General features: G+C 38.5%; 1 protein-coding gene across 3 annotated transcripts in view; it reads right to left on the bottom strand.

The window, feature by feature from the left end:
* Nucleotides 1–25,794, bottom strand: part of LOC129723497 (protein ECT2) — a 96,151-nt gene extending 70,357 nt beyond the window's left edge. The window contains exon 1 of one of the 3 annotated variants that reach the window (XM_055677751.1): nt 24,940–25,794. In XM_055677751.1, the coding sequence (XP_055533726.1) occupies nt 24,940–25,189 (250 nt within the window). In that variant the 5' untranslated portion in view covers nt 25,190–25,794. The remainder of the gene's footprint in view (nt 1–24,939) is intronic. The other 2 variants (XM_055677749.1, XM_055677752.1) reach the window with 2 other exon arrangements.
* Between the last annotated feature and the right edge of the window lie 745 nt (nt 25,795–26,539).

Here is a 26,539-nt window from a genome sequence, read left to right as displayed (position 1 = left end):
CAAAGTCACTTCTTAAACGTGTTCAGCCTTATTGATATTGTCGCAAAAATTCGAAAAATGTGTCGGACGTCATCTGTTTCGAGAGGAGACTTTGTCCACAAGTATCTTATAAACAACGCATCCCTCAGCCAAATTAAGTTTGTAGGAACCGTTCTTACCTCAACAATATAAGAATTATTATATTAAAAAATTATGTTACACATTTCTTGCAAAACAAACATCAATTTAATCAGGCCAATCAGATTTTTACAACACCTAACACAATACTTCAGCAGCTCACGCATCTGCTCATCCATCATTGCTGTTTTATTCTGGGTGTCCGCGAGAAGTTTTGCCTTTTTGGCTTCTATCGCTTTGATAGCAAGGGCCGCGGCATTCTTCATCCGGGTACTTTCATCTTGATCTGACAGCTCCTTCTTCTTTGCCTTCAACGATTCAACATATCGGCTATGTGAAATGCAAATGCGTAATGGATCAACGACTTGGTAATATCAATTTCGTCTCCTCCACCGGCATCCTTTACTGCATCGTACACCAAACGATGCGCTACAAACCTTTTCTCTTCCAGATTCATGACTATGTACTTCTTGACTAGCACAATATCACCCCGGCTTACGGTACTAAACTGATGTAATATTCATGTATAATTCCCGGTTTTTGCCCGGTTCCAAACAATTCCAGGTTTTTTCCAGGTTTTCCCGGTTGGGTGGCCATAACACTGGCTACACAGCATCATCCCCAAGGCATCCACCAAACCTTGGGGTTGGATGCAGGTCGAGACTTCATTCGCGTGATGTCTCGGATTATATCCAACCACTACGGGTTAGACGCACATCTACTGCGTATTGGGTTCACGGGCAGTAATCAATGCGTTTGTGGATTGGGGTATCAAGACATTGAACACGTAAGTTGGGTGTGTGATGAATTCCGTAACGCTAGATGCCTACTTTTGGTTCCCTGAGGGCCCGAAGAATGCAACCCTACGTCCCAGTCGCACGATTCCGATGTGAAGAATCCTAGGGAATCTATGCGAGTCGTATGTGTTCGACCGGATGTATATGAATTAATTCTACCCGGGACGTCTACCGGACGAACACACAGGTTTCGCATAGATTCCCTAGGATTCCTCACATCGGAATCGTGGGCGTCCGTGAAAAGGAATCCTGAAAAAAGAATCCTCAGGAATGCCCTGTCTATGGGACTAGAATTCTTGAATGAGTACCGTGCTATGATAAATCTTCGGATACAAAATCTTTCACTTTACCCATTAGTGCTCGACGAGGTACCAGGGTACCCACAAATTAAAATTCATGGATCTTTTGCAATTTTATCCGATTTCGATAGTTTCAACGTGAAAAAATTAAGTGAATGATCTGCTTTCAGATGAGCGTTAGCGGTGCCCCGAGGGAATTCTCCTCTCCCGGGAATTCGGTTTTCCGGGGATATGTTCCAAAACTGAGGAATTTTATGAGTATTCGAAAAGAGTCTCACATAATTGGTTCGAATTTTCTAAAATTACTTTCACAAGTCAGATGGTTATGGGTGTTTTAGTGATATGCCCTCAAAATGGTCCTCCCGAGACAGATTCCACTGGGGCTTATGAAGAAAAAAATTAAATAAAATGAGATCAAATACCACATAATATAGGTATTTTCGGAACCGGGATGACGTCACTTTGAAAAATTTTTAATAAAATAAGATATAATCATTTCTTTTTTGTTGACAGAGGTACTATTAAGTTTTTTGGGTTTTAACTCTTTGAGGCACTTCCATCTGATCCATCCATGGCATTACTTTTAGTTAAATTTGAAATTACTTTCCTGCTCTACCTTTTTCTATCATTTAGAAGCGTTTTAAAACAATTGCGCTGCAACCTAGGCACTAGATAATGCCAATGCCAATGGACTACCTTTTGTATTCATAGTCGTTAAAGGTGTCGCTCGATGGGTGGCCATCCGCATTGGTAACATAAAGGAATTTATCAACATTCTTTTGGCGGCTGTTGAGCTTAACTTAGTTAGCGGAAAGACGAGGAAATTACGGAATATTTTTAAACATAACCGTTCGCTTTTGGCACATGTGCCAAAATCGAATAGTGTCAAAATTGAACCGTGCCAAAATCGATCAGGGTCTGTAGTTTGTAGTTTGTTTCAGAGAATTTTTTACATGCATTATCAGCGGTCATTTTTCAGTCTCTGGATGTTATCCCGGTTCCGAAAATATCAATGTTTGACCTTGTTTTGATTGTTTTTATGGCCACTAGAAGCCCCACTGGAAGTCATAAAAATAGCCTGTGAAAGTTATTGTACTATGAACGTATAGTTATTAGATTATGTTCAAATATTCATGAAATTCCTGTTTCAGAAAAACCGGATTCCCGGGAATGTAAGACTGACGCTAATTTGAGAGTAGATAAATCACTGAATCTTCTGGTGCTGGTGAAATTGCAAAAGATACAAGAATTTCAATTTTTGGGTCCCATCGTGCCTAAAACGGTTAAAGTGAGAATGTTCGTATCCGAAGAATTTTCATAACACGATTCTCATTCAAGAATCCTAGTCCCATAGACAACATATATATGAGTGTATTCTATCCGGGACGTCAGTCAGGTTAAGGCTTCGAAATGGTCACGGTAGAACCACTTTTCACTGCGACAATCGTCTTCTTCTTCCTCTCGCTGTCTGAATACATTCTTAAACAAACATGTCAAATGAGTATCGCCATCACGAAGTTGTTTTCCTCAAACGTATTTTGACATATTTTCTAGAAATGAGAATTACACACGTTGAGTGCGTGTATTCTGGAAATTATTTATATCATTGATCTTGTAATATTATTTCTCAACATAAATGAACGAAGTAGACAGAAATAGGCCGAAATAACATCGCTAAACGATTGACAGTGTGCATCTCTTTGATACGCGAGTGTCGTTTGACTATCTTTTTTTTCTGTGAGCTGAGCGGCGATGGTTTGGTTATTTTACATTTACGAGCGAAAGCCGACTGTGACGCACGCTAAGGAAGCGAGATCAAATGAAAATGGTGACCGTTTACAAGCCTGGTCAGGTTATAGTCTGTCCGTGCTAGTGTCAGTTGTTGGAGTTTGTAATTCTGTTCGCATATTCAGAGAAGTTCCATTCACATTCTAAGAAGTTGAAGCAACTTCAGCTTGATGCTTGATGAACGCAAGATCCATGGTCAGTCGCAGTATTTAGTTTTCGTCGTTGACAGGGTGGCGACTACCGGGAAAAACCGGGAGAATCAGGGAATATCAGGGATTTAATTTTTCGATCAGGGAAATCAGGGAATATCAGGGAATATAAAAAGTCATCAGGGAAAATTTTAAAGGCTTGGGATTTTCTACGGAGTTAGTTCTGAATTGGATTTATTTCAATGCATTTGATGTGGACGGTCACCAGAAACCCTACAACAACACTCAATAATAATTAGTTCCAGGTAGAAGAACTTTCTTGGAAAGTAATTTTCTAGAAGCACGCATCCATTTTAGCATAGGTTTTATTTAACCCCATCACCGCGGAGTGACAGGGTTTTCCTCGATAAATAACCTTCGAAATCTTCTTACTCAGCAACATGCACAATTTGCATAAACTCTATTGTGAATTAAAGGTCGATTTGTTCTCCAACCGTTTTAAATAGTTTCATCGTTAAAAATTTCAAGTGTATTTGCTAAACTGCAAATAAAGTTTAAATTTTAGTTAAATTCCCGCGGGAATAGATTGAGGCACTGTAGCACTGATGATACCTTGTACAGGGCTCATAACGGTTAGACAATGCAGCTGTAGTGACTTTAGTGACCAAGATATCAAGAAACAGTGATTGAATTTTTTGAAAAGTATTCAAACAAGTACTAACAAGTCATCAAGTAGTGCGCGAATTTTATGCTAATTACTACGCTTTTTTTATAAAAACCAGTGGTTAAACGAGATTTTTTTTTTGGTTTCTTGCAATTGCTTCCAAACTATCAACGCACCTTCTAACATCGCCTGAGCAAGCTTCACTATCGCCTTTGTCATTTTCCAGTAACTAAAAATGGTGATTACTTCCTTGCAACCAATTAACAGAAAGCTCAAAGACTTGCTCAGTAGTTTGAGTGTGTTCATAACTCGAAATATAGTAAGTAAGTAGTGAGTTCATGTTATCAAATTTCTACCCCGGAATTTTTACCAGCAGAATTAATTGGAAACTAACTTAAATGAGATTAAATCTATCATTAAAATTTTCAAAAGTATAAAAGCATCTCGTCACGATGGGATTTTAAACATTTTAAACGACGAACACGGCGAACAATTACTCTGCGGTCTTTTGACGCACTTCTGCATTTACCAGGGGCACCAAAATGAACATGTTAAGGAGCTATAGTATTTCTAGGGTACCTATTTGAGCTTAAAAACAACTTTTTTTTCACTTTTGTCGATCAGTGTAATTTTCATTTTCAATTTTATCAAACTGGACGTGTTTCTCAACAAAGTGTAGCAGGAAACAGTTCAGGTCTGATCATTACTAGCTTTGACTTTTGAGATTTAGGTGGAAACCTATGATAGTCGTAACTTAAATCAGTTTAAAATGAATTTGAATAATCAGGGAAAAAATTTGAAACATCAGGGAAAATCAGGGAATATCAGAGAATTTATTTTTGAAATTGAATCGCCACCCTGCGTTGTTATACAGGGTGACAAAAAAGTCCGGTCACAAAGGAAAATCTCAATATTTCAAAGAATAAAAATAAAATCTGAATCTGGCTTTCATAGCTTTATTCAGTAACTCATAAAGATACTTCACAGACGATATCTCGGAATTACACCACCTCTCTCTGATCGAACCAGCTTCAGACGTCCCGGAAAGTCGTCGCAAGCGGCGCGCATGTGCTCCATCGGCATCTCGTCCCAGATTTTCGTGATAACTCGCTTGAATTGCTCCAAATTTGTAATTTTATAGTCGTTCAGCTTCGACATCTTGTTTCCTCACACGAAATAATCCAGTGGATTCAGATCCGGAGACGACGGAGGCCATTCATTCTTCGAAATGAAATCGGTCAAGTTTTCCTCACACCACGCCTGAACAACCTTTGCGATGTGGGATGGGGCGCCATCTTGCTGGAAGCAGTAGTAATCGTCTTCAAACATGTTGAGGCAGAACATTTTTATTCAAAACCGTATCCAAGTAGTACGCTGCGTTGATTTTGACCCCTTTGTCGATAAAAATAAGAGGCAGTTTACCTCTCTTGCAAATGGCTCCCTAAACCATCACTGACGTCTTATTTTGGAACCGGGAAACGTTCAGCTTGTCCGCAGGAGCTTGCTGGATGCTCACACTCCAAACTCGATCATTTTGGCGATTGACTGTTTGCTCCAAAACGAACAGCTTCTCGTCCGAAAAAACAATCACGTCATCTGCGCGCCAACCGAGCAACTCCCGCGACCGTTGGTACCTTTTGTCCTTTGTAGCTTTGGTAACCCCATGAACCACCTGTTTTTTTGTACGGTGTAAGTTTTAAATCCTTGCGCAGAAGCAGGCGGATTGATTCTCGGTTCATTTTAAGGTTCCTGGCCAGCTTCCGTGCAGATTGGGCGGGATTCCGGCGAATCCGGTCTCGTATAATCTTTTTCAGCCTTGGAGTTCTCACAGACCTTGGTCGTCCAGATCGTGCCTTGTCCTCGGTGTCTCCGGTCTCTAGGTACCGATTTATGGTCCGGTACACGAATTTCCGGTTGATTCCGAGCGGTTTTAGGTGTTTGAATATGTGTCCGGGTTTGTACCCTTTCACATATTCAGCGTTAACAGCTGCTCTTAACTCTGCCATGGCTCACAAGTCAATGTAAACAAACTGCACAGAAACGAAACTCTGCCACTTTGGGCAGCAAAGTTAACCCTTTCATTTGACATATAGATGGCACCAGAGAGATGCAACGTGTAGGCTACAGGCGACCCCAAAAAAGTGTGACCGGACTTTTTTGTCACCGTGTATATGTTTGATTTTTAGTCTTTCTAAATCATATTATTTCAGATTCAGATCAGAGAAAGCCAAATAAAAATATTGGTGAATCTAATTTGGCTGAAATTGAATTTATTCAATAAAAAAATTTCATTTGTTAACCATCAGTTACATGAGTGTGGAAGTAATATTGACTTCCAAACATAGGTTTTGTATACTTTCAGAACAGAATTAACAAGTTACAGGATTAAATTGGCAAGTAGAACACTCTGAGAAAAAGATAATCTAAATCAAGTTGGAGTCTTTATTTCCTCAGTAAGATCCACCGTCTTCTCAGGATCACAATTTGATCTGAAAATGGAAGCAAGTTTACCATTTTATCTCTCGCAATGTGTATAATATTTGTTATGATGTTGGTTACATTCTTCAACTTCCTCTGGAAAAGAGATAGACACATTACGATACGTATTGCTCAGTGTTATGTTATACAGTTAGGTTTTTCTCAAAAAAATCCGCGTAAAAAACTCGTAATTCCGCGTAAAAACGCTGTAATAAAAAATTAAGTAATGATACATTCAGTTTTTTTACGCGGAGAGAGCGTACCTCATAAAAAAACCGTGTAAATGATTCGGCAATTCAAAATTCCGTGTAAAAAACACCGTATAGACCGTTCCGATAATTAAAAATACACTTACGATCAACCGTCATTTCAAATAACGTGCAGTATTCAACCAAACGTTGGCTGCGTCCTGTTGTTTACATCCAAGAGAAACAGATGCTGTCATTTTTTCTAACATTTAATGCGAAATTATGAAAACGCGTGGCCTTTCTCCCGAGCAAAGAAAGCGAATTGTGCACAAATGGGGCACCGTGAGTGGTCTTTCTATAAGAAAATTAGCCAGAGAAGAAGGTATAAGTGTCGGAGCAGTTCAAACCGCATTGCGGAAGTATTGTGAAGAGTGCACATTTACTGATGCCCCAAGACGTGATAGAAAACCCGGGCCTGTTGATCCCACAATGGACAAAAAGGTTAAGGAATACTACAAGCGGCATCCTTCAGTATCAGTACGAGATGTGGCGAGAAAGCTTGAAACCTCGGCGAGTAACGTTATGCGTGCCAAGGGAAGAATGGGTCTACAGACCCGTCGGAAGCAGAAGCAGCCAAAACAAAATCCAAAACAAGCTGAATCTGTGAAACCGAGAGCTCGGAAGCTTTATGACAAACTTCTGATCAAAAAAATGGGATGCGTTATCATGGATGACGAATCCTACATAAAACTGGACTATAAGACTCTGCCAGGACCGCAATTTTATACATCACCGAAGGGAAAGAATGTCCCTGGACCAGTGAAAGCCATTTACACCGAAAAATTCGGCAAGAAGGTAATGGTTTGGCAGGCCATTTGTGAATGTGGGAAAATATTTCGTCCATTCATTACGAATGACAAAATGAATGGTAAAATTTACGTGAAAGAGTGTTTGCAGAAAAGGTTGTTACCCATGGTTAAGCAGCATAACAATCCTCCAATCTTTTGGCCCGATCTTGCTTCCTGCCATAACTCTAAGGATGCACTAGGGTGGGATAAAACAAATAATGTCACATGTGTCCCAAAGGAGATGAATCCTCCTAACTGCCCTGAAATTCGCCCTATTGAAACTTTTTGGGCTTTGACCAAGGCAAAGCTGAGGAAATATGTCAAACCAGCGGACAATGTTGAAAATTTTAAAAAAGATTGGCTTAAAGTGGTAAAAATTGTCGGAGAACACACTGTGCAAAAGCTTATGAGTAGTGTTAAGAGAAAAGTTAGAGAACTCGCGTATCCTACGAAAAATAATCCCAACTTGAATCGAACCGGAAAAAAAACACTTATTATCTATATTTCAGAATAAAATGACCTGAAAAATCCTGTATTTTTTGTTTTATTCAAGAAAGAAGATGTATTTATAATTTTTGGAACAGTCCATAATTCAAAAATGCGCGTAAAATCAAACTGCGTAATTCAAAAATCCGCGGTAATTCTGCCTGAGCAACATGATTGATTCGAAAACCTGCGTAAAAAATACGCGTTCAGTCAAAACACCGCGTAAAAACCCCTGGCAAGCAAACCGCGTAAAAATATATCGCAAAAACGATTCATCTCACGATTCTTTCGAAAAGAAACCTAAGGATTCCTACTCTAAGATTCTTGAAGGTTCCTACATTTAGATTCCATAAACGATTCGCACAGATTCTGTCCGTATCGCAGAAATGATTCCTCGCACGATTCATTTTGACTCTTGAGGAATCAATTAGAAGGTTTTCCAAATGCGATTCGTACAGATTCTGTCCGTATCGCAGAAACGATTCCTCTCACGATTCCGTCACCGAGTAATAGGTATCCTGGGAATTCCTACTCAGGATTCTCTGCGTGTTAGTTAGGGAATGCTGATTTATGGCTACTTGAAAAGCATCAGAGTGCCCATTCAACAACCAACAAACCGAACCACTGATTAAAAAAACCATGCTAGGTTTAGCTCTAGTTTCAGCTTTAGCTCGTAGTCTTTAGCTTTAGCGAGGATGAAAAATTTACCTTAGCTTATGATACCCTGGAAATTAGATTTATCTGGCTCCGTTAAACATTTTATGTATCGTGCCGTGTCAAATAACCACTTAAAAAAATAAAATAAACTTCTGTGAGGCTTCGTTCCATTCTACTCGGGGTTGATACTCATGAAAGTTAATGAAACATTTGAAAAAAAAAATCGAAATTTATACACCCAAAAAAATGATCTGTGCAAAATTTCAGCTCAATCTGACATGATTTAGGGGTGCCTCAAAGCGCTCAAAGTTGTGATTTTTCGACCTTCGGAAAACTACCAAGCACAGGAATTTGGGAAAACCAAAATTTTTTTCTCGATGTCAAATGTCTTAGAAATGTATAAAACGTCGAGATCTAGTGTTATCTCGAAAAAAAAAATTTTGACCGAAAATCGACCTTCTGGGAATTCTGAGCAACCAAAGGCTTAATATGGAATATAATAAAACGGGTTTCTAAAATAACTCACGGCTAATTCCAAACCCAATGTGAAGCTGGCCAAAAACGCCAAAAATATAGTTACCAATAAATCATTCAAAGTATTGCCCATCGCTAGTTACAATATCTGGTTAATATGACGAGTTAGGTAGGACTTCCCATTTGAGCGTTTCTATGTAAGTTTTAACGACTTTGGAAGCATGAGGCCGAGCGTTGTCATGCAGTAGAATCACTGTTTCGTGCCTTTGCTCGTATTGTGGCCGTTTTCCGTGCAGTGCTCGGCTTAATCACATCAAATGAAGTCAGTTATGTTTCCCAATGATGGTTTTGTTTGGTTTAAATATACAGCGTAACCTTCGCAGCGTGTATATGCGCCCGAGCCCCCTGACCTTTCTTTTCTTTGGGTTACTGTAATATATCTTTCATCACCTATCACGATGCGACGAAGAAAACTCATTTTTTTTGCAGCTAGAGCAGTTATTTACAGGTGAAAAAACGACGCTCAAAATCCCTTAGCTTCAAACCATTATGTAACCGTTAGCACAAAGAAAATTTTGTATTGGTATATGAATCAAATTTATTGAGCCCTGTGCCTATTATTGATAAAAATATTTTTAGAGCTAATATGGTTGGTTTGATCGGAATAGTATTTTCGGCAAAATTAAACATTTTTTTTTATTTTACCTTTGTTATACTAAACAAAGGTTAAAAAATCGGTCGAAAAACGCAAAATAGATCCAAGGTCCGGAGGGCCGAACTGTATATACCAATTGATTCAGCTCGGCCAACTGAGCAATGTCTGTTTGTGTATATGTGTGTTGTCTGTATGTATGTGCCACAAAATACTAACGCACCTTTCTTATAGAACGCAATATCTGATTTTGATGATTTCATATGCAAATGAAAGTTACTGTGCTATACACTAAAGTCGCTTTTTACGCGGGGGATACGTGCCGCGTAAAAAAAACCGCGTGAAAAAATGCGTAAAAAAACCGCGTAAATTCCGGAATCCGCGTAAAAAAAAAAACGAATAAATTCAGGAATCCGCGTAAAAAAACCGCGTAATTTCCGGAATCCGCGTAAAAAGCCGCGTAAAAAAAACCGCGATTTTGAGATATTGATCAAAGAGTATCTTTTACATAGAGTACCGTAATCCGAGTGAGATTAAGCCAGAGGGGGTGAGATTGTGCCATACAAACCCATTGTTTGGCGAGCATTCCATGGCGATCACAAGGCCAATCTTTCTTGATTGAGTTTCCTCGAATACTTACCCAAAAAATACTAGTCTTCTGACCCGGAAGTGATGACTGACAAGTCACGGGTTGGATGGCTCAATCTCACCCCCGTTGGCACAATCTCACCCCGGCTGACGGTATTTAACTTTAAACACGAACAAGACTTAAAAAAAAGCCGTTTTTGAATAATAGAGAGAAGCAACCCGCGTAAAAAACGACTTAGATTCACAATAAAATCTCCTGATCCAAACGGAACTCGAACATGCAACCTTAAAATGAAGTCATGAAAAAAAAATGAAATTAGTTCGTAAAATAAATTTGAAAAAAAGGTCCTTCTCCAGCAAAATTTTACAAGCCCTGTTGCACCGATGTTGACTCGAGGAAGATTGAAAAATATATTGAAAGATGAGTAAAACCAACGAAACATGTTTCTATACCCATTTCTTATGCAGTTTAATAACAAACTCTGAGTTAAAAATTGGCTTGATACAATACCATTCGTCACAAAAATTTCCTACTGCTAGTCGGCACAGTGCACAGTGGGGAATCGCTGGCCATCAGCCAAAAATTTTTTTTTCGTTAGCTGTTTCATAAAATTTTTCCTTTATTGCTATAACATTCAAGTGTCTAAATCCAAAATTTGGGCGCAATATCATGGAATCTGAATTTTTTATGACTTTTCAAAGCTTAGCGAACTGACGTTTTTTGTCATTTTTTTGAAAAAAAAGTACATTACTTTGAAATGCTCTGTAGCTTCAATGATAGCTTGGATTTTTTTGACGTCAAAGAAAAAGTTGTTGTAAATATTGTGCTAAACAAACCCTCTTCATTAGATATTGTAAAATTTGGTCATAATAGGCCTGACACTAGAAAAAATTAAAAAAAAGGTGACTTTTGTAGAAAAGTAGCTTAAAAGTTTAGTTGCCGCAGTTTGCCACGGTTGTGACTACATTCAAAAATTAGGTAAAAACGTAAGCTTTCAAATGCATACTGTCCGCTGCTGCGCAAAACTGCGCAAATTGCCACTTTAGTGAAAAAAGCGATAGCAGTTTTTTTTCACTTTTTTTGAGGTTATAAAATAAGTGTAAGTGTTAAAATTTTAATTATGTCAAACTTCATCACTTTCTGCAAATTGAAAAAACTAATAAAAACATTCAGCCCTTTTCAATTTATGATTATGAAATTCGCTAAACTGATTGAAGTTGTAAATACTAGCAGCAAATTCATACCATCAAACTCCGGCTAACAATACCCCTTTTGAAGATTGCTTTCGCTTCGCACTCGTTGGCATACAACAGTAAAGCACACATTTTGCTTTGAGAAAAAAACAAAGAACAGTGGTCGCCCTCCGCATCTTTTCGTATTCATTCAGAACGTTGTGTCATTCCAGTGTCTTGGTTTTCAAATTCATAAATTCGTTGAATTTGATTATGGAGCCTTCAACTTCAGTGGCACCACCTATTTCAATGTCTAGTAAGTTGTCAATTCATGGTGTTATACATGTATTTAAATGTCCTCTTGCAACCATAGAAACCGGATTAGGAAGATAAAATATATATGAAACAATGAAACATCGAAAATTGCTAGAAGAAATGAAAATTGCAGCGAAAGACATTTTTCCTGCTGATAAGTATAATGAACTTTAAATTTTCTGGAAACAATTCAACACGAGATTTAAGCGATCACAGCGGAAGATGATGATGTTGATGATGATTTTTTCAATTTGTAATTAGTTTGTATTACTTATGTTGTTTTAGTTTATTGAAAAAAAAAATATATAAATATTTAGGGCAAATTTGTTTAGTTCGAGGGGTCGTCCATAAATTACGTATTTTTTCAATGGGGAGGACACCCGGTGGCACTGCTTGTGATCAAAGATCATATAATTCTATAAAAAAGGAAAAAAGTGCCAAAAAATATTAGAAATTGGATTTCGTGCTTTATGGACGACCCCAAACAAAAAATGGATGCCAAATTCGTGTTCAGCGCCCCAAAATTATGTAAATACCAAGTTTTCGTCACATTTATCGACACTTTTTTTGCTTGGCCAGCCTTTGTATGGAGTCGCCCCACTGTGCAGTGCTCCGATATCATGGCAAACCCTGCAATTGCCCTGGTAGTCAACTGCTTATCAAACCTTTTTTAACACTTCATCTAGTGCTGGATTGCTTTTAACACTAGTTAAAATGAATTATCTTATCTGAGTAATCCCCTATCGACAACGACACAAAACATTGTGCAATCACTGCAATACTATCCTTTCTCACCCTAAGCTTATCTGGAGTGAAAATGTGAATACCAAAGATAGCTTTCAAAAGCCAAATGAAGATAGGCCCAAATGCTACAAATGCAAAATAACATGTATATAGCGTATAGCCCTCTGTTAGTGGTCAACTAACCAGCAAACCCCAACATAACATTGGCTACCCTAAATAAATATTACCAAAAAGGTTCTTCACAGCTAAACGCAAATAGTGCCGATCTAGAGTGGAGCTTGTACCTCACTAATCTAACCTAGCAATACAAAGTTCGTTGCTCTAATTTAGACTAAAAAGATGCACTGTCCACCCTAGTACTCAAACCAGCCTATCAGTTGCCCTAGGCTTCGGTCTGCCCACAGTCTCACACTCGGGCTTGTCCTACAACATCAATAAGAGTCTAGTAATAGCACCTCAGCTGCCACCGTCCGAAATGGTGCAATGTTTGTCCACACCACAAGCCGAATTTCATTGCAGAATTGCTAACAGAGACGCCAAAAATGTACTGCCATTAAAACCTAGTTACGACCGACCGAAAGCTCCCCCCTAGAATCCAATGAGCATCTTTCGGTTGTTGAGTGAGTTGCAAAGCAAAGCCAGAGCTGTTGCCGCCAAAATATGCACACAAGAATACCTAGAAGGGGGTGACTCATCTTCTTGCCGGCGAACGACCCAACCTGTCTCGTCGACTGTGCACGTTTATGCTAATCGCACTCATTTTTTTCTTCTTCCTTGTATCAAAATGTAGCCGGCTTCCACCATACCTTCGTTGTCAGTTTACATCCATACTTTGTACATGGCAATGTATGTTGCTTGTTACGTCTGTCCTTAGGGGCCGTTCAATAATTACGTAAGCATATTTTTCCACCTTTTCGACTCCCCCTCCCCCCATTGTAAAACATCGTAAGATTTTTTGATACCCCCTCTCCCTCATAATAAGATCTTACTGCCAGCATGTATAGTTTTTTTATTTTAGTTTTATCATTATGAAGCAAACACAGTACTTCGTTTCCTCTTCTGTCCTTTATTCGAGTAACTCCGTAATTTCCTTCCATGAATTTTACCGTCCACGCTTTCATGAACATGGATATTTGAAAAACTGCATTAACAATATTTTTCTTACGTAAGATAATCAAATCTCCCCCCTCCCTCCCCTGTAAGATAGCGTAAGCAAACTGCATACCCCCCCTCCACCACTATTTGCTTACGTAAATATTGAACGGCCCCTTATACTGCAGCAGCAGCTGCTTTTCTTGGTGTGCGTGTCGAATTCGAACGTCGTACAACGTTATTTCAATATGCTCAACTCAACACCGAAGAAACAACCGCATCGTGGCGCTGGCAGTCGATTCAAATAATTTCAATGATTGGATCACAAAGCGTTCGGTTTGAGTGGAAATGCATGGTTCGTTTTTACCTGGAAGAAAAGGTATTGTCAGTGAATTGTGTGTAAGCTGAAAATAGAAATTCGGTACATCTAATTTGTTATCCAAACTTCCGCTGCAGTTCGGCTGTCTCGTTCATATTAGTCACTTTTTTTGCAACAGGAGCGCCGAACAAGAGCGAATGTCAATCCTTGACAGCAAGTGATTTGACGAATAGCATCACGACCTATGTAACTCATTTCGGTTTCAACGGTTCGCGCTAAAAATAGGACAGCGCCAAACACGCCACCGGAACACGGACATAATCGTTCAGTCCCACCTGCACTGACTGTACCGCCACCAGCAAATGCATGAAAAGTGCGCAACTAAATAGCACAACTTTAGAGCTACATAAAGACGTGCCCGGCCTGAGACAGAGAGGTGACACATCCGTCCTTAAACTTGGCCGTATGGAAAAAAATATACGTAATACGCTAGAAGGAAGCTAAATCATGCATAACATAGCAATTCGATCGCCTGTGTGCTACCCGCGAATCATCAAAATAATGACGGGGGGTAGTAAAATTTTCATTTCAGAACTTCTGCTGATCTCACAGATTTTGAGAATGTGCGACACTTAATACTACTAGAAACCGACGGACTCTTTGATCTGGGCATCTGGCCATCGGGAAAGAATTTCGGACTATATGTTTCCTTAACAAAAATCGTGAGAAAAAAATGTATGAAAATTGGTCTTCTTAAACTACTCATCACAAAAGGCTGAGGCTGAGTCATGCATGATTCACTAGTTTCGTGTACATCAGACGATTAGTTTACCGTGATAAATTGTAAACTAACAAATACAAAGCACACCAAATTCAAAACAATAAATCAGTTTAACAATCGTTAAATGTCGCAAATTTTTGCAGCGAAAATAAACTTCATAATTGCAAACGATAACGTAATTAATCAATTACACCTCCTATTTAACAAGATGTCGCGAGCGAAACTACTCTGACTGCAAGGATAAGAAAAGTTAGCTCTTTCTCTTCTTGCGAAACTGTCAGCCTGCCCGGCGTTTTGTTCGGTGTTTTCTCTACCGAAAACTGTTTCCCACTAACTTGGATTTAATGAGTGCAGCAATGCTGTGCTTCATCCGTTTCACACAAAATCCGCACCAGGAATTTAAAGATTTTTTTAACAGTCAAAACTTGTTCCTATGCGAAAAGTTCCGGCTTTCTTGCCGACACGTCGTAACCGTTCTTAGTTGTAGTGCTCTAGTGAGAACATAAAATTGACGACAGCAATTTCACCGAACTTTCTTTCTCCCGACATTAAAGCGAAACTGTAAAGATCGAAAAAAAACTCTCTTTCAAAATTACCAACCAACAAAACGCTTGGCAAAAATAAAATTGCCCCAGGTTGGGAGCTGTCTTTTCTAACGCCGCAGCCTCCATCCATTTTTTTCGTCTCAATCGTAAGTAGAATAATCCAACAAAGTGACCCCAAGGGGATTTCCGTCATTTGCATTCATTGAAGCGATTGTGAAAGAAAAAACGCTACGCCCCCGGAATAAAACTACATCCCTCTGCACGCGTGGAGCTTCAAACCACTGGGTGTTGAAAGGTATTTTCGGTTTGCTCATAACCTTACCGTGCTGTATTCAAATTTAAGTTTCAATCCAGTTGAACATTTTTAAGTAAAAGTTCCAGATCGAATAAGCCCTCGTAATCGACGCTACCGAAGCTGGTGATACTCGTGAACTTAAGCATAATCGCGTATTCCAACTGCCTGAGTTGATTTTTTTTAACTAAAACTTTCGCAGCAAGAAAAGTTTATTCTTTTCCATTTTACGACACCAGTGGCGAACCGGTGAATAAATTGTACGAAAAAAAGAATAGTGCAACACGTGCGACAGGAGTTCTGCATCAGCTCGTTGTGAACAGCATGTTAAAACAACTGCAAGCAAGAACACAGCACAGGTATTGAAATTCGTTTTTTGTGTATCCTACTTCAGTTTATTGTTCGCGATGGAGAATCCGTCAAGTGTAAAACGTGAGGGAGAATAAATTACCGACAAGGCCGACAAGAACCCGGTGACCCCGTGGGAACTTTGGTCTAGTGAGACCGTTTTCGAGTTCACAACAGTGCAGTGGCTGCAAAAACTATACTCTATCCCTTGTGGAACAACCTTTTTACCTCCTCAGATATTGGTGGCTGCAATAGAAAGCGAATATGATTATCACATATTGGAGTAAAAGGAATCGTGTTGTCACAGTTTTAGCCACACTGGAAACAGACCTAAGTCTTTAATAAAATTGTACCGTATTTTGAGTGAGATTTTGATCTTTTTTGCCAACCGAATCTCCTTAGAAAAAGCTTTTTTGAATGTCTTCATTTGAGTACAACCCTGCGTTTCGATGCCAAACAGTTAATCATGAATAAATCATGAAAATTAGATGCCATCTCGGCATATATCGAGATGGCTTGACTAAGTTTTTTTTAAATTCTTTTATCACCAATATTTAATGGTTAATTTGTGAGTTCGAAATCCAATTTGTGGTAATTTGTGGTAAAGTGGTTTCCGAGAAATTTTCAAAAAACTGAGTCAAGCCATCTTGAAACATGATTTCTCGCTCATTTCAAGATGGCTTGACAAAGTATTTTTTTTAAATTCTTTTAGCACCAATATTTAGTGGTTAATTTGTGGTTTCGAAATCCAATCTGTGGTAATTTGTGGTTGAGTAATTTTGAGAAATTTTCAGAAAACTGAGTCAAGCCATCTCTGAAAATGATTTCGCTTCAAATGAATCGGACAACGATGATATATACATCAATCGAAAGCTCTTAATTTGTGGTTCACGAAAATGTAGTTTTTGTAGGCATACTTTATATTAAAATAATTAAAAAAACTATTATTTAAATTTTTGAACATTGTTTACCTCTTGTTGTCAACACCGACCGTACGCGGCGCTGGTAGACCATCAAGAGCTAAGAGATCTAGAGCATATCGAAAACCGGTAAATCTTTGTTTGAATTCTTTTATCTACCTGCGCCATCTGCACGTAACGTTTTCCAATTCGTCATTTTTGTGTAGTGAGTATTGTTCGAGTAACGTAAAACAGATGATTTTTTCTCAGAAAGCTTTCGTGTAGCGATGAGTATGGTGAACCTAGAGATGCTCAGAGGGAGAGATATGCGGTGAGCCAAACGAACCGTCGAAATTGGAGCCAAACGAACAAGAACGGTAACACCACATTGAGAGGTATTGCAATCAGGTACAAAAAAGAACGTGTTTATTTCTATACGATTTTTTGTTCTATTGCCAATGAATGAATTAAGAATGCTGTGAGTGATTTTTACCCGTAGTTCAACAAACCTTGTGTATAGGTAACAAAATAAGTGAAGGTGTATAAAATTAAACATAAACATAAAATATATCACCTTAACAGGTTTTGCTATTCTTAAGGACTTTCACCGTCACCACCGATTATACAAGTCGAATGTTAGTCAACATTGCGCTTTGAGAAGAGATCTGGCACCTCTGACATATGAAACCCAGTTGCCGAATTGGCGATTTTTTTTACCGCGAATCTCTTCCTCTGAGTATTTCTAGGTGAAACAGTATGTAAACAGCAGGGATACTATATGTGCAGATTTGTTGCGAAATGCAAATGTTGATCAATTAGCAGATATTTGTAGTTGACAAGCCTCCGTGTGTTTTACGTAAATTTCCTCAAAATAAGTGAAGTTTTACGTAGGCATGCGAGCGTAATTTTCTCGATCTTCGGTCGAATCATTTCCCGAAAATGTAGTTTTGCCGTTGACCGATTGTTTGAAAAATAAAACCTAAATTAATACACCAAGGGGTGTGATCTGGTCTTTCTCATACAAAATCTATTATATGTTAAAATCTATTAGCACATACGTTTTAACTCTTGAAATGAATTACAGCCTGATAATAATAAAGAACAATTTTTTGTTTCGATAAATATAATAATATTTTGGTAACCAATTACGCAACTGTATTCGACTGTTGGGTATTTTAGAAACCGGAATGATGCCTGAAGATCGGGAATGGGCCTTAGAACTGTATGGAACGGTTGAAACGCATGGTAAATGCCCAAAGGTGTGAGTCCTGACTAGAATTAAAATTCGATATTTTCTCGTCTCAGGAATATACTTGTTGTGAACGCCCTTCGTCAGTGAGCGCACCTTGAAACCTACATGCCGACTGATAACGACAGATCTGTCGTTGGTTGCTGAATTGAGGGAAGCAGATCGAACCTAACGATAAAAACTTCTTTTTGCTTGGAGATCGTCGAGGAGTGCGCACGTGTAAAATTATATATCTGTACGACTCATAATTAAGCCAAACGTGTTAATTGTTCATTTGTTAACCTTGAAATCGTAGAGTAAGCTAAACTGAAACTTGATCTAAATTTAAATAAACTGGAAATTTGTTTATAGGTAAAATTAGTTATTAAATAAAATTATTGTATTCCGAGTAAAGCGAGCCAGAAAGTTACATAACGTAAGCTTAATTAAAACCTTATATTATATCCTATACTATACCCTGATAATTTGCAGGAAACTTTAACTTGGATGATAAACCAGTTGTAAAATTTCGGAACTCGCTTTCTTTACGTTGCAAAGGCAACAATGCTACTACAACTACCCCCTGAATAATAAAACAAAAAAGCTTTCAACGGCAGCGACAACTGTATGTCGTATATATGAACGACTGTCGATATGTTCTAGATAACCCACTAGCACTAACATCGGCAGGTGCCAGTACTACGCTCATCCAACGCCGCGTACGGTCTGTGTTGACAACAAGAGGTAAACAATGTTCAAAAATTTGAATAATAGGTATATAATTATTTTAATATGAAGTATGTCTACAAAAACTACATTTTCGTGAGCCACAAATTAAGAGCTTTCGATTGATGTATATATCATCGTTGTCCGATTCATTTGAAGCGAAATCATTTTCAGAGATGGCTTGACTCAGTTTTCTGAAAATTTCTCAGATTACTCAACCACAAATTACCACAAATTGGATTTCGAAACCACAAATTAACCACTAAATATTAGTGCTAAAAAAATTAAAAAAAATACTTTGTCAAGCCATCTTGAAATGAGCAGACGCGTAAAAAGCGATCTTAGTTTACTACAGTTTTTCTGTATATACAACGGTTTCTTAGCTAAGATGCTTCAAAGCAAAGCAAAGCCTTGGTGCTATATTCCGATTCGGAGCTCGACCTTCTGTTTTTTTTTATTATACACAGACTTCGCAGCCAACTGCTAAGTGTACAGGACAACAATTGCGGGACTAGCGCTACGATCCTACTGACACTAACAGTCTCTCCCGAGCCGAGACTCGAACCTACGACGACTAGTTTGTTAGGCCAGCTCCATACCTCGAGACCATCTGGGAGAGCTACGCTTAGAATGCTTGAAAATGAAAATATCTCATGGGTCCAAAAACTTTCTCCATCTGTGAAAAATACAGTTATCACCCGATTATATCAGCACCCGATTTTATCACCTTTTTCACCCGATTTTATTATCATATAACATTTCATAAAAAAATGTCAAATGTGTTCGATTAATAGTGATTCAAGCCATAAAGTATATTTATATATTTTTTAAGCTATTAAATAACGCATCTTTTGATAAAGAAAAATGGGTGATCAATTCACCTAAAAGTTAGATAGAAAATTTCCTTCTACATTTGATTGAGATAGACGCATAGTGTCTTCAGCAAATCTGTTACATATTACGAACCATATGAAGTTTTCTTTCAAAAGGCACTGAAAATCCCTATTTTCGTTCCAACATTTTCCCATTTTCTACTATTCTCCAGATTTTGCTCAATTGATTCAACAACCAATTTGATAGCTTACTTATTCATTAAAATTTGATAAAATTTGTAGTTTTTTATCTCCATTTCAATCAATTCGTTTCCATTTTTCTTACCGTCTTATTTAATTATATACATCCGACTTAAGAAGTTACCGTCTTTAGTAAAGTTTGGGAGATCAAAAGTTTTTATTTGGTACACAACTTGTTTCGAAATTTAGTCGCTATACGGTGCTAAAGGGTGTCCACGATGAAATGCCACACACACAAAATTGATTCGCAAAATTCGAGTTTTCATCCGATTGCCATCAAATTTTCAGGGATTGAAAAATAACTATTAAACTTCATTTTACCATTTTACTCGTATTTTATTTACAGTCCATACGCAAATGCCCGCACCTTGGCCTTAACCCCGGCCATAAGATTATGCACAACCTGTGAATCAACCGTTTTTTGCATACAAACCCATACTTTCTTCAGTTCCTCGACTGTCTTCACTCTACCTTAGGTTGTTTAAGAAGGTGCTGCTTCATAATCGCTCAGTACTTTTCGATGGGGCGGAGCTTCGGAGTGTTGGGAGAGTTGAACATTTTCGGCCCGAAATTGACCATATTGTCCGCATACCACTTCAGCACGTCCTTGAAGTAGTGGCATGAGGCCAAATCCGGCCAGAAGATTGTTGGGACGTTGTGGGCCTTCAGGAGAGGAAGCAGCCGCTTCTGGAGGCACTCTTACCATGTACACCTGTCCGTTCATCGTGTCCTGGGTCACGAAAGGTGCACTCTGCTTTCCGCACGTGCATATGACTTGCCAACCCAGGAATTTCTTCGCGATTTTAGACATCTTCTGAGTGCGGACATGCTCCGGAACGCTGAACTTATCCTTGGCCGTGAAAAACAGTTTGCCGGGGATCTGTTTGAAGTGGGCCTTCACATATGTTTCGTCGTCCATGATGCAGCATTAAACTTTCGTCAGCATGTTGAGCTACAACTTCCTGGCACGGGTTTTGGCAGACTTGTTCTGCTTCTCGTCGCGATTAGGGGCCTTTTGTACCTTGAACGTTCGAAGCCCAGCCTTAGTTTTGGCCTTCTGGACAAAACTTCGGCTTAGGTGCAGCTTCTTAGCCACATCCCGAATGGAGGCGTTCGGGTTTCGGTTGAAGGCTCCAACTGCGCGGTTGTGATTTTTGGTGTTGTACGGAATACTTTTTCCTTCACTTCTGGGCTTCCGATCGGTGGTCAATCGTTCCTCGAACCGCTTAATCACTCGCGACACCGTGGAATTCGCGATTCCCAACGTTTTAGCGATGGATCGATGCGAGAGATCCTTGTTCTCGTGATGAATGCGCAAGATTTTATCACGCACGAGCTGTTCTTTCGATTCCATTTCCGCGAGTTTTGATCACAGGACTTTAAAACTTGCAGAATGTAAATAATGCACTATGAACTAAATTCACCCAAATTTTCATTAAATTCTACCCAACGGTTAAAAAGTTAGAGCAATGTCATTATGTGTCAATTTCATCGTGGACACCCTTTAGTGTGCATATAATTTTAAGGTATTTTGAACATTGTTCCCGTGAATCCAATCACTTAAAAAGATGTAAAATTAAACGAAGTTATTCAAGAGGATAAGGTCTTCTGCTTGGTAGTATTCCTCGATTCTAGATTACAGCCTCAGTGATGGCTTGAGGAGTAGTTTGCAATCAAGGTAAGGTTCCAACTGGAAACAGTTTAGAGCGGTCCTCCAGAAAATCTGAGGTGCGACAGCTTCAACAAACGTTTGAAGTTGGTGAAGCCAACTAAGCCACTCCACGTGGACAGATTTGTAACGATTTGGACTCCCCCCCCCCTTGACAAATGCCCATATAAATTCTAAAAATTTTGTAAGGACCGTGGGCATTAAACGAACCTTGGAGGTCCTGAATTAGCCTTTCATGCTACAAGAATGAATTTCTGCGCCGAAGAGTCGTTTAAAAAAGAATCACGTCTCGGTTGAAAATGTTCCCCTGAATATTTTTCAGTTTTCCCTGATATTCCCTGAGTTTTCTGATCTAAAAATGAATTCCCTGACGTTCCCTGATTTTCCAGGTTCAAGGTTTTCGCCACCCTGGGTGAAGATTGTGAAGCCGTATCTTCTTCACCTGCCACTCCAAGTAATCCCAAAACACCTCGATTGGATTCAAGTCTGGAGACTGAGCTGGGGGTAATTGCGTACAAACTAGCCCCATACAGACAGAAAACCTTGCACTGAGCTGTCCATCAACCAAAAGCCCTTGATTTTATTAACAAGTTTCCTAAAAATCGTAATTTTCTTTGAGGTCGAAGACTTGAGATAAACTAAAGCGATTTTCGTGCTCACTAATGGTGAAATTCCGCAGAGAAAATGGGGAAATGTTAAGTTTTGTTTGTTTAAGTTACCACTCTTGTAGCTCCAATTGTATTGTTTTTTTTTTAAGTATAATTTTCTAAGAAACCGAGTTTGTCACTAAGTTTTTAGCTTTACTTCTTAACCCATTTCCGGCGGAAGATGCCATACACACTTAATTTATCTCGGCAAATTTCCCAACAGCTGATTGAGCTCGGCAAAGTTTTCAACAAATGTCAGCAATATATTTCGACGAACATTCAGCAAATATATCGATCAACCGTAAATCAGCAAGTATTGACATTTCATTTGCCGAAGTTCTTGAGAATTCTGCCGAAAATTTGTAGAACATTTCGCTGAATTTATCAGCTGTTGAGTTCTCGGCAATAAAATCTAAGTGTGTATGGCATCACCTGACATTAAACTTTGATTTAAGTTAAACAATTATACTTGAAAATTTGCAAGATGAAACAGTACGATTAGAGAGATTGATTTTTAATATGCAATACAGTTTGTGTAAATTGTGCATTTATTTTATGAGTAATGAGAGTTTAAAGTTCATTTTTGGAGTTGAAAACTGATTTCTCTCCGTCGGACTGGATTTTTGACGTGGGACTACGTCTTTGTTTACTATACTGGGATGTATTCTGTAAAATTGGAAATGAAACTGGCAAATGTTGCGTCAGATTTCAAACGTTAATAACAGCATAACCACATGATAAATAACAATAACCAATATGCTGTTGGATAGATCAAATGTGTAACATTTTTTCAAAATGCTAGTTATCGTTATTACTTCACTGCTCAACGGTGAAAATTGATAAAAAGTTACAGGGAAACTTACGCGAACAATGAACCAATTACATGCGCGCATCCCTAGCACAGACGACGTGAATGGACACCATCCGTTCCCTGTGATATTCTCTGTATCAATATCGATATAAAAATTGACAGAGTCTTCCCGTCCCAATAGGTCAATTTATTTTTGCTTTGATGAGCTTAAACTAATATGATGTCTCGAAGGTAAAAGTTTTTCGAAAAGTTTGAAACAATCTCCATTCTTGATCAATTTCTAAACCTGCTATCAAAACCTCATAAAACTGATGTCTTTAAAGAAAACATGCCGGTGAAAGCAACAGTACCAGTGGAATTAAGAACCGCAGGTCTCTCGTCGTCTATGATCGCAGCGGTACTCTTCTATTCGTACATTTCAGCGGTACTTCTATTCGTACTGCAGCGGTACTATTCATATTGCACTGGTACACTTTTGTGCGTACATTTCTATTCGTGTGCAATCGAGGAAAAACTGCAATGCTGCTGTTGATGGTGATTGAAAGTTTATCTCATAAATATGATTACCATTAACTATTCAACAAGAATTGTAAATTTTGCAACGGATATTTATTCAATTTTATCTTCGATATTCACTAAATAATCGTGATCGGATAGTATCGAAAAAGCAAATTCCACATAAACACATTTATAGAAGAGTAAGAGCCTGCGAATGCTTGTGAATTTTTGGTTTATTTACTAAGATTCATTAGAATCTCCTTTTACATTTCAAAATGGTTAGATGATATATTATTATTCAAAGCTTTACCATAATAAACGTATGTATATTAGCAGTCTTCGTGATACAGCGAATGTAGTTGTAGGTAAATGAAAAAAATTGTCAAGCAAAAAACAAAAATGGAATTGTTGATTGTTATGGATTTCTGCTGGAACTTGTTAATAATTTTGTTAGACGTTTCTTCTTATGTTTGCCAATTAATTAACCTTCGTAAGGGCTTCTATATTACTCAAAAGTAAGAACCATAAAATAGATTTGATTTATTCAGAGTTAAATAAGACAAAACCATTTATTAAAATAACGTAAGTATTATTGGATTTGGTTTTCGAGGATATAGAGTTAATTCTGACTTTGACGCATTACGAGAAATTCTTGGTGCTTTTTCAACAAGAATGATATACTTGTGCCTTGTCAAATACATATTTTTTGCGCAAAAGAATACTACAGGCTTATACTAATATCGCCAAATATATACGATATTCTTGCGAGTGTTGTTGAATATATTTCAAAAAATCGATTTCCAGGGGAGACGGAAAATAAAAATACGTACAGTCGCTGAGCAAACACCTTGATTCTGTCTGCAGGCTCTGTATATTTTGTAACAAAAAATCCCCTAATTACAGTGTTTAGTCCCACGTCACCATTTCATACAATCTAGGGCTGTATACCTTGTAGTATTTTTACTTAATTTTAAATTCTTTCAGTGATAAAGTATCAGGATATATTCTATTGTTTTTTTTTCCTTGTATTCAATGTTTTGATATTTTCATATAATTTTTCTACAAAGACTTCAGACACTTTGAATCGATTTTTTACACTTTAAACAGTTTTTTCTTTAGCCCATTTTTGGAGTTTTTATATAAAACTAGAAAAATATTTCTGTCTAGCGTAATACTACATCGTATGTCAGACTTAATCTTCATTTATTTATCTTATTTACAGTCGAATCTGAACGCTTCATCTAGAGAAAATACTGCATTCATAACGACTCAAGTAGACGAAAACATGCAAACCGTAGTATACAGTTGTCTGCCTGCTAAGGATAATGTTATTCGAATTGAACAGGTAAGTAACTTAAAGCCACGAGATCCCATCCCAGTATGCTGAACAAGCTGACCGGCTGAACATTATCGATTCTTTATGTTTATACTAATTTGTTTGATTCCGCCTTCTTCGTCCGCCTCTAGTAACACTTACTTATGAGCTTCTTGACTAGTTAATAATTTTATTGTGAACGAATCAAACTGTCATTCATTGCTGAAGACATTGTGAAGCTACTGTCTCAATTATTATGACCAAAAAAAACAATCTTACCTTCACATTGAGCTTTCTCAGCGGAAGGATGATCCATCCTCTCGGTGCGGTTTTTATTCTCAATCGGAATCAATGGTACTTGGTTCGATAACGATATTGGATTTCTCATTTGCGTAGAAACACTTGGATTCTGCTCCGCTTTCACACCTAATCCTTTGACACACTCGCGCGGTTTCACCTTTTCATGTCTGGATGAAGCACACTCGTTTGCTTTCGTTCCTTTAGTATTACAACGCACTATTTCTTTCATAATAGCCTCGCGCCACTATCGAACATTAAAAAATAAACTTATGTTATGGAATTCAGAACGACTGTTACTAGAGCAGTATCCGCCACATTTAATTACGACAAACTTCGATGTTAACCACTAACACCACTACAAGCTGAGGCATAAGAACACGATCCTGGTACTGCAAATCAGGAATAACACACTGCACTTTTTGTCGCATTCAGTTTTCCTGCCCTTCTAACTAGGTCTTCCGGGCATACACAATCCAGGCAGTCAAATTTCCACCGGATTCCATCCACACAAAACAGGATAGCGATGTAGCAGCAGCACTAGCAGGTAACGAACTTTTTTTAATCTGCTCTGCGTTAGATACTATCCAATTTTTCAGGTAACATTTCTACGATTATTCCACAATCGGATATCAACACATCGTACCATCCCGAATGGCCTTCCATAATCATCAAACTAGCCACTTAAATTCACATAACACTGCATTTTCTCTGCTAAAAGATAGCCATTACGATTCGCTTTTTCCTGCGCTGCGCGATTCTTCGACACCGAACGTTACAAATCGAATGAATGATCCAACGAGCGGCAGACGGAAAAAAAAGCAATCCAATTCATCGGACGTTTACTAGAAAGAGAGGGACTGAACGAAATTTGAAAATCCGTCAAAAATGAGCTTGGAAGTGTGTGCGCAAATCGTGCCGCTAGCGTGCAAGCGCGGAACAAGAAAGCAAACAGAAGAGAAAACTGCGCTGAAGCGGGCGCATTTCAGGTGACGTTACGCATACGCTCGTAGAAAGTTGCACATAGTTTGAGTTGGTTTTACTTTTCGTACGTACACTCACAATTTTTTTCACGTTGTAGTTATCACTTTTCTTTTTTCGACTCCAAGCAAACCCTAATAAGGGCATCCTTAACAGTGCGCTTCTATACCGTACCGGTCGCTGCTAAACGCGCTAGAGAAATAGTAGCCGGGCCTCCGGGAAGCATCGCGCTCTCAAATTTGGCAGCCCGGTAACAGCGCTGCTAAAGGTTTATGCTGGAAGAAACGTCAAACAGAGACGATAGCAACGACCGGTGTGAAAACGGGTGAGTACGTAAAATAGCCGCGCTGTACACAGCAGCGAAGGAAAAAAAATCACCTCTAGCGATTAATGAATACATATAAAACAAGCCTAGGATGCGTTTACATCGTCGTCAGTATGCGAAAAACAAAGTATCGGTGCTGGTGCACTCTTTTTGCTTTCCTCTTTACGACATATTCCTATTCATTAGTGTACACCACAATACGTGGTTCTCAATGTGCACAACTCGGTATATGAAGTTATTCGTCTCTGTTACAGAGAGCGATCAGAACTTGTTATA

This window comes from Wyeomyia smithii, chromosome 2 (assembly GCF_029784165.1).
Source record: "Wyeomyia smithii strain HCP4-BCI-WySm-NY-G18 chromosome 2, ASM2978416v1, whole genome shotgun sequence".
NCBI classification, from domain to species: Eukaryota; Metazoa; Arthropoda; class Insecta; order Diptera; family Culicidae; genus Wyeomyia; species Wyeomyia smithii.
Note: the sequence above shows the minus strand (reverse complement) of the source record. Positions and strands in the feature narration are given on the sequence as shown.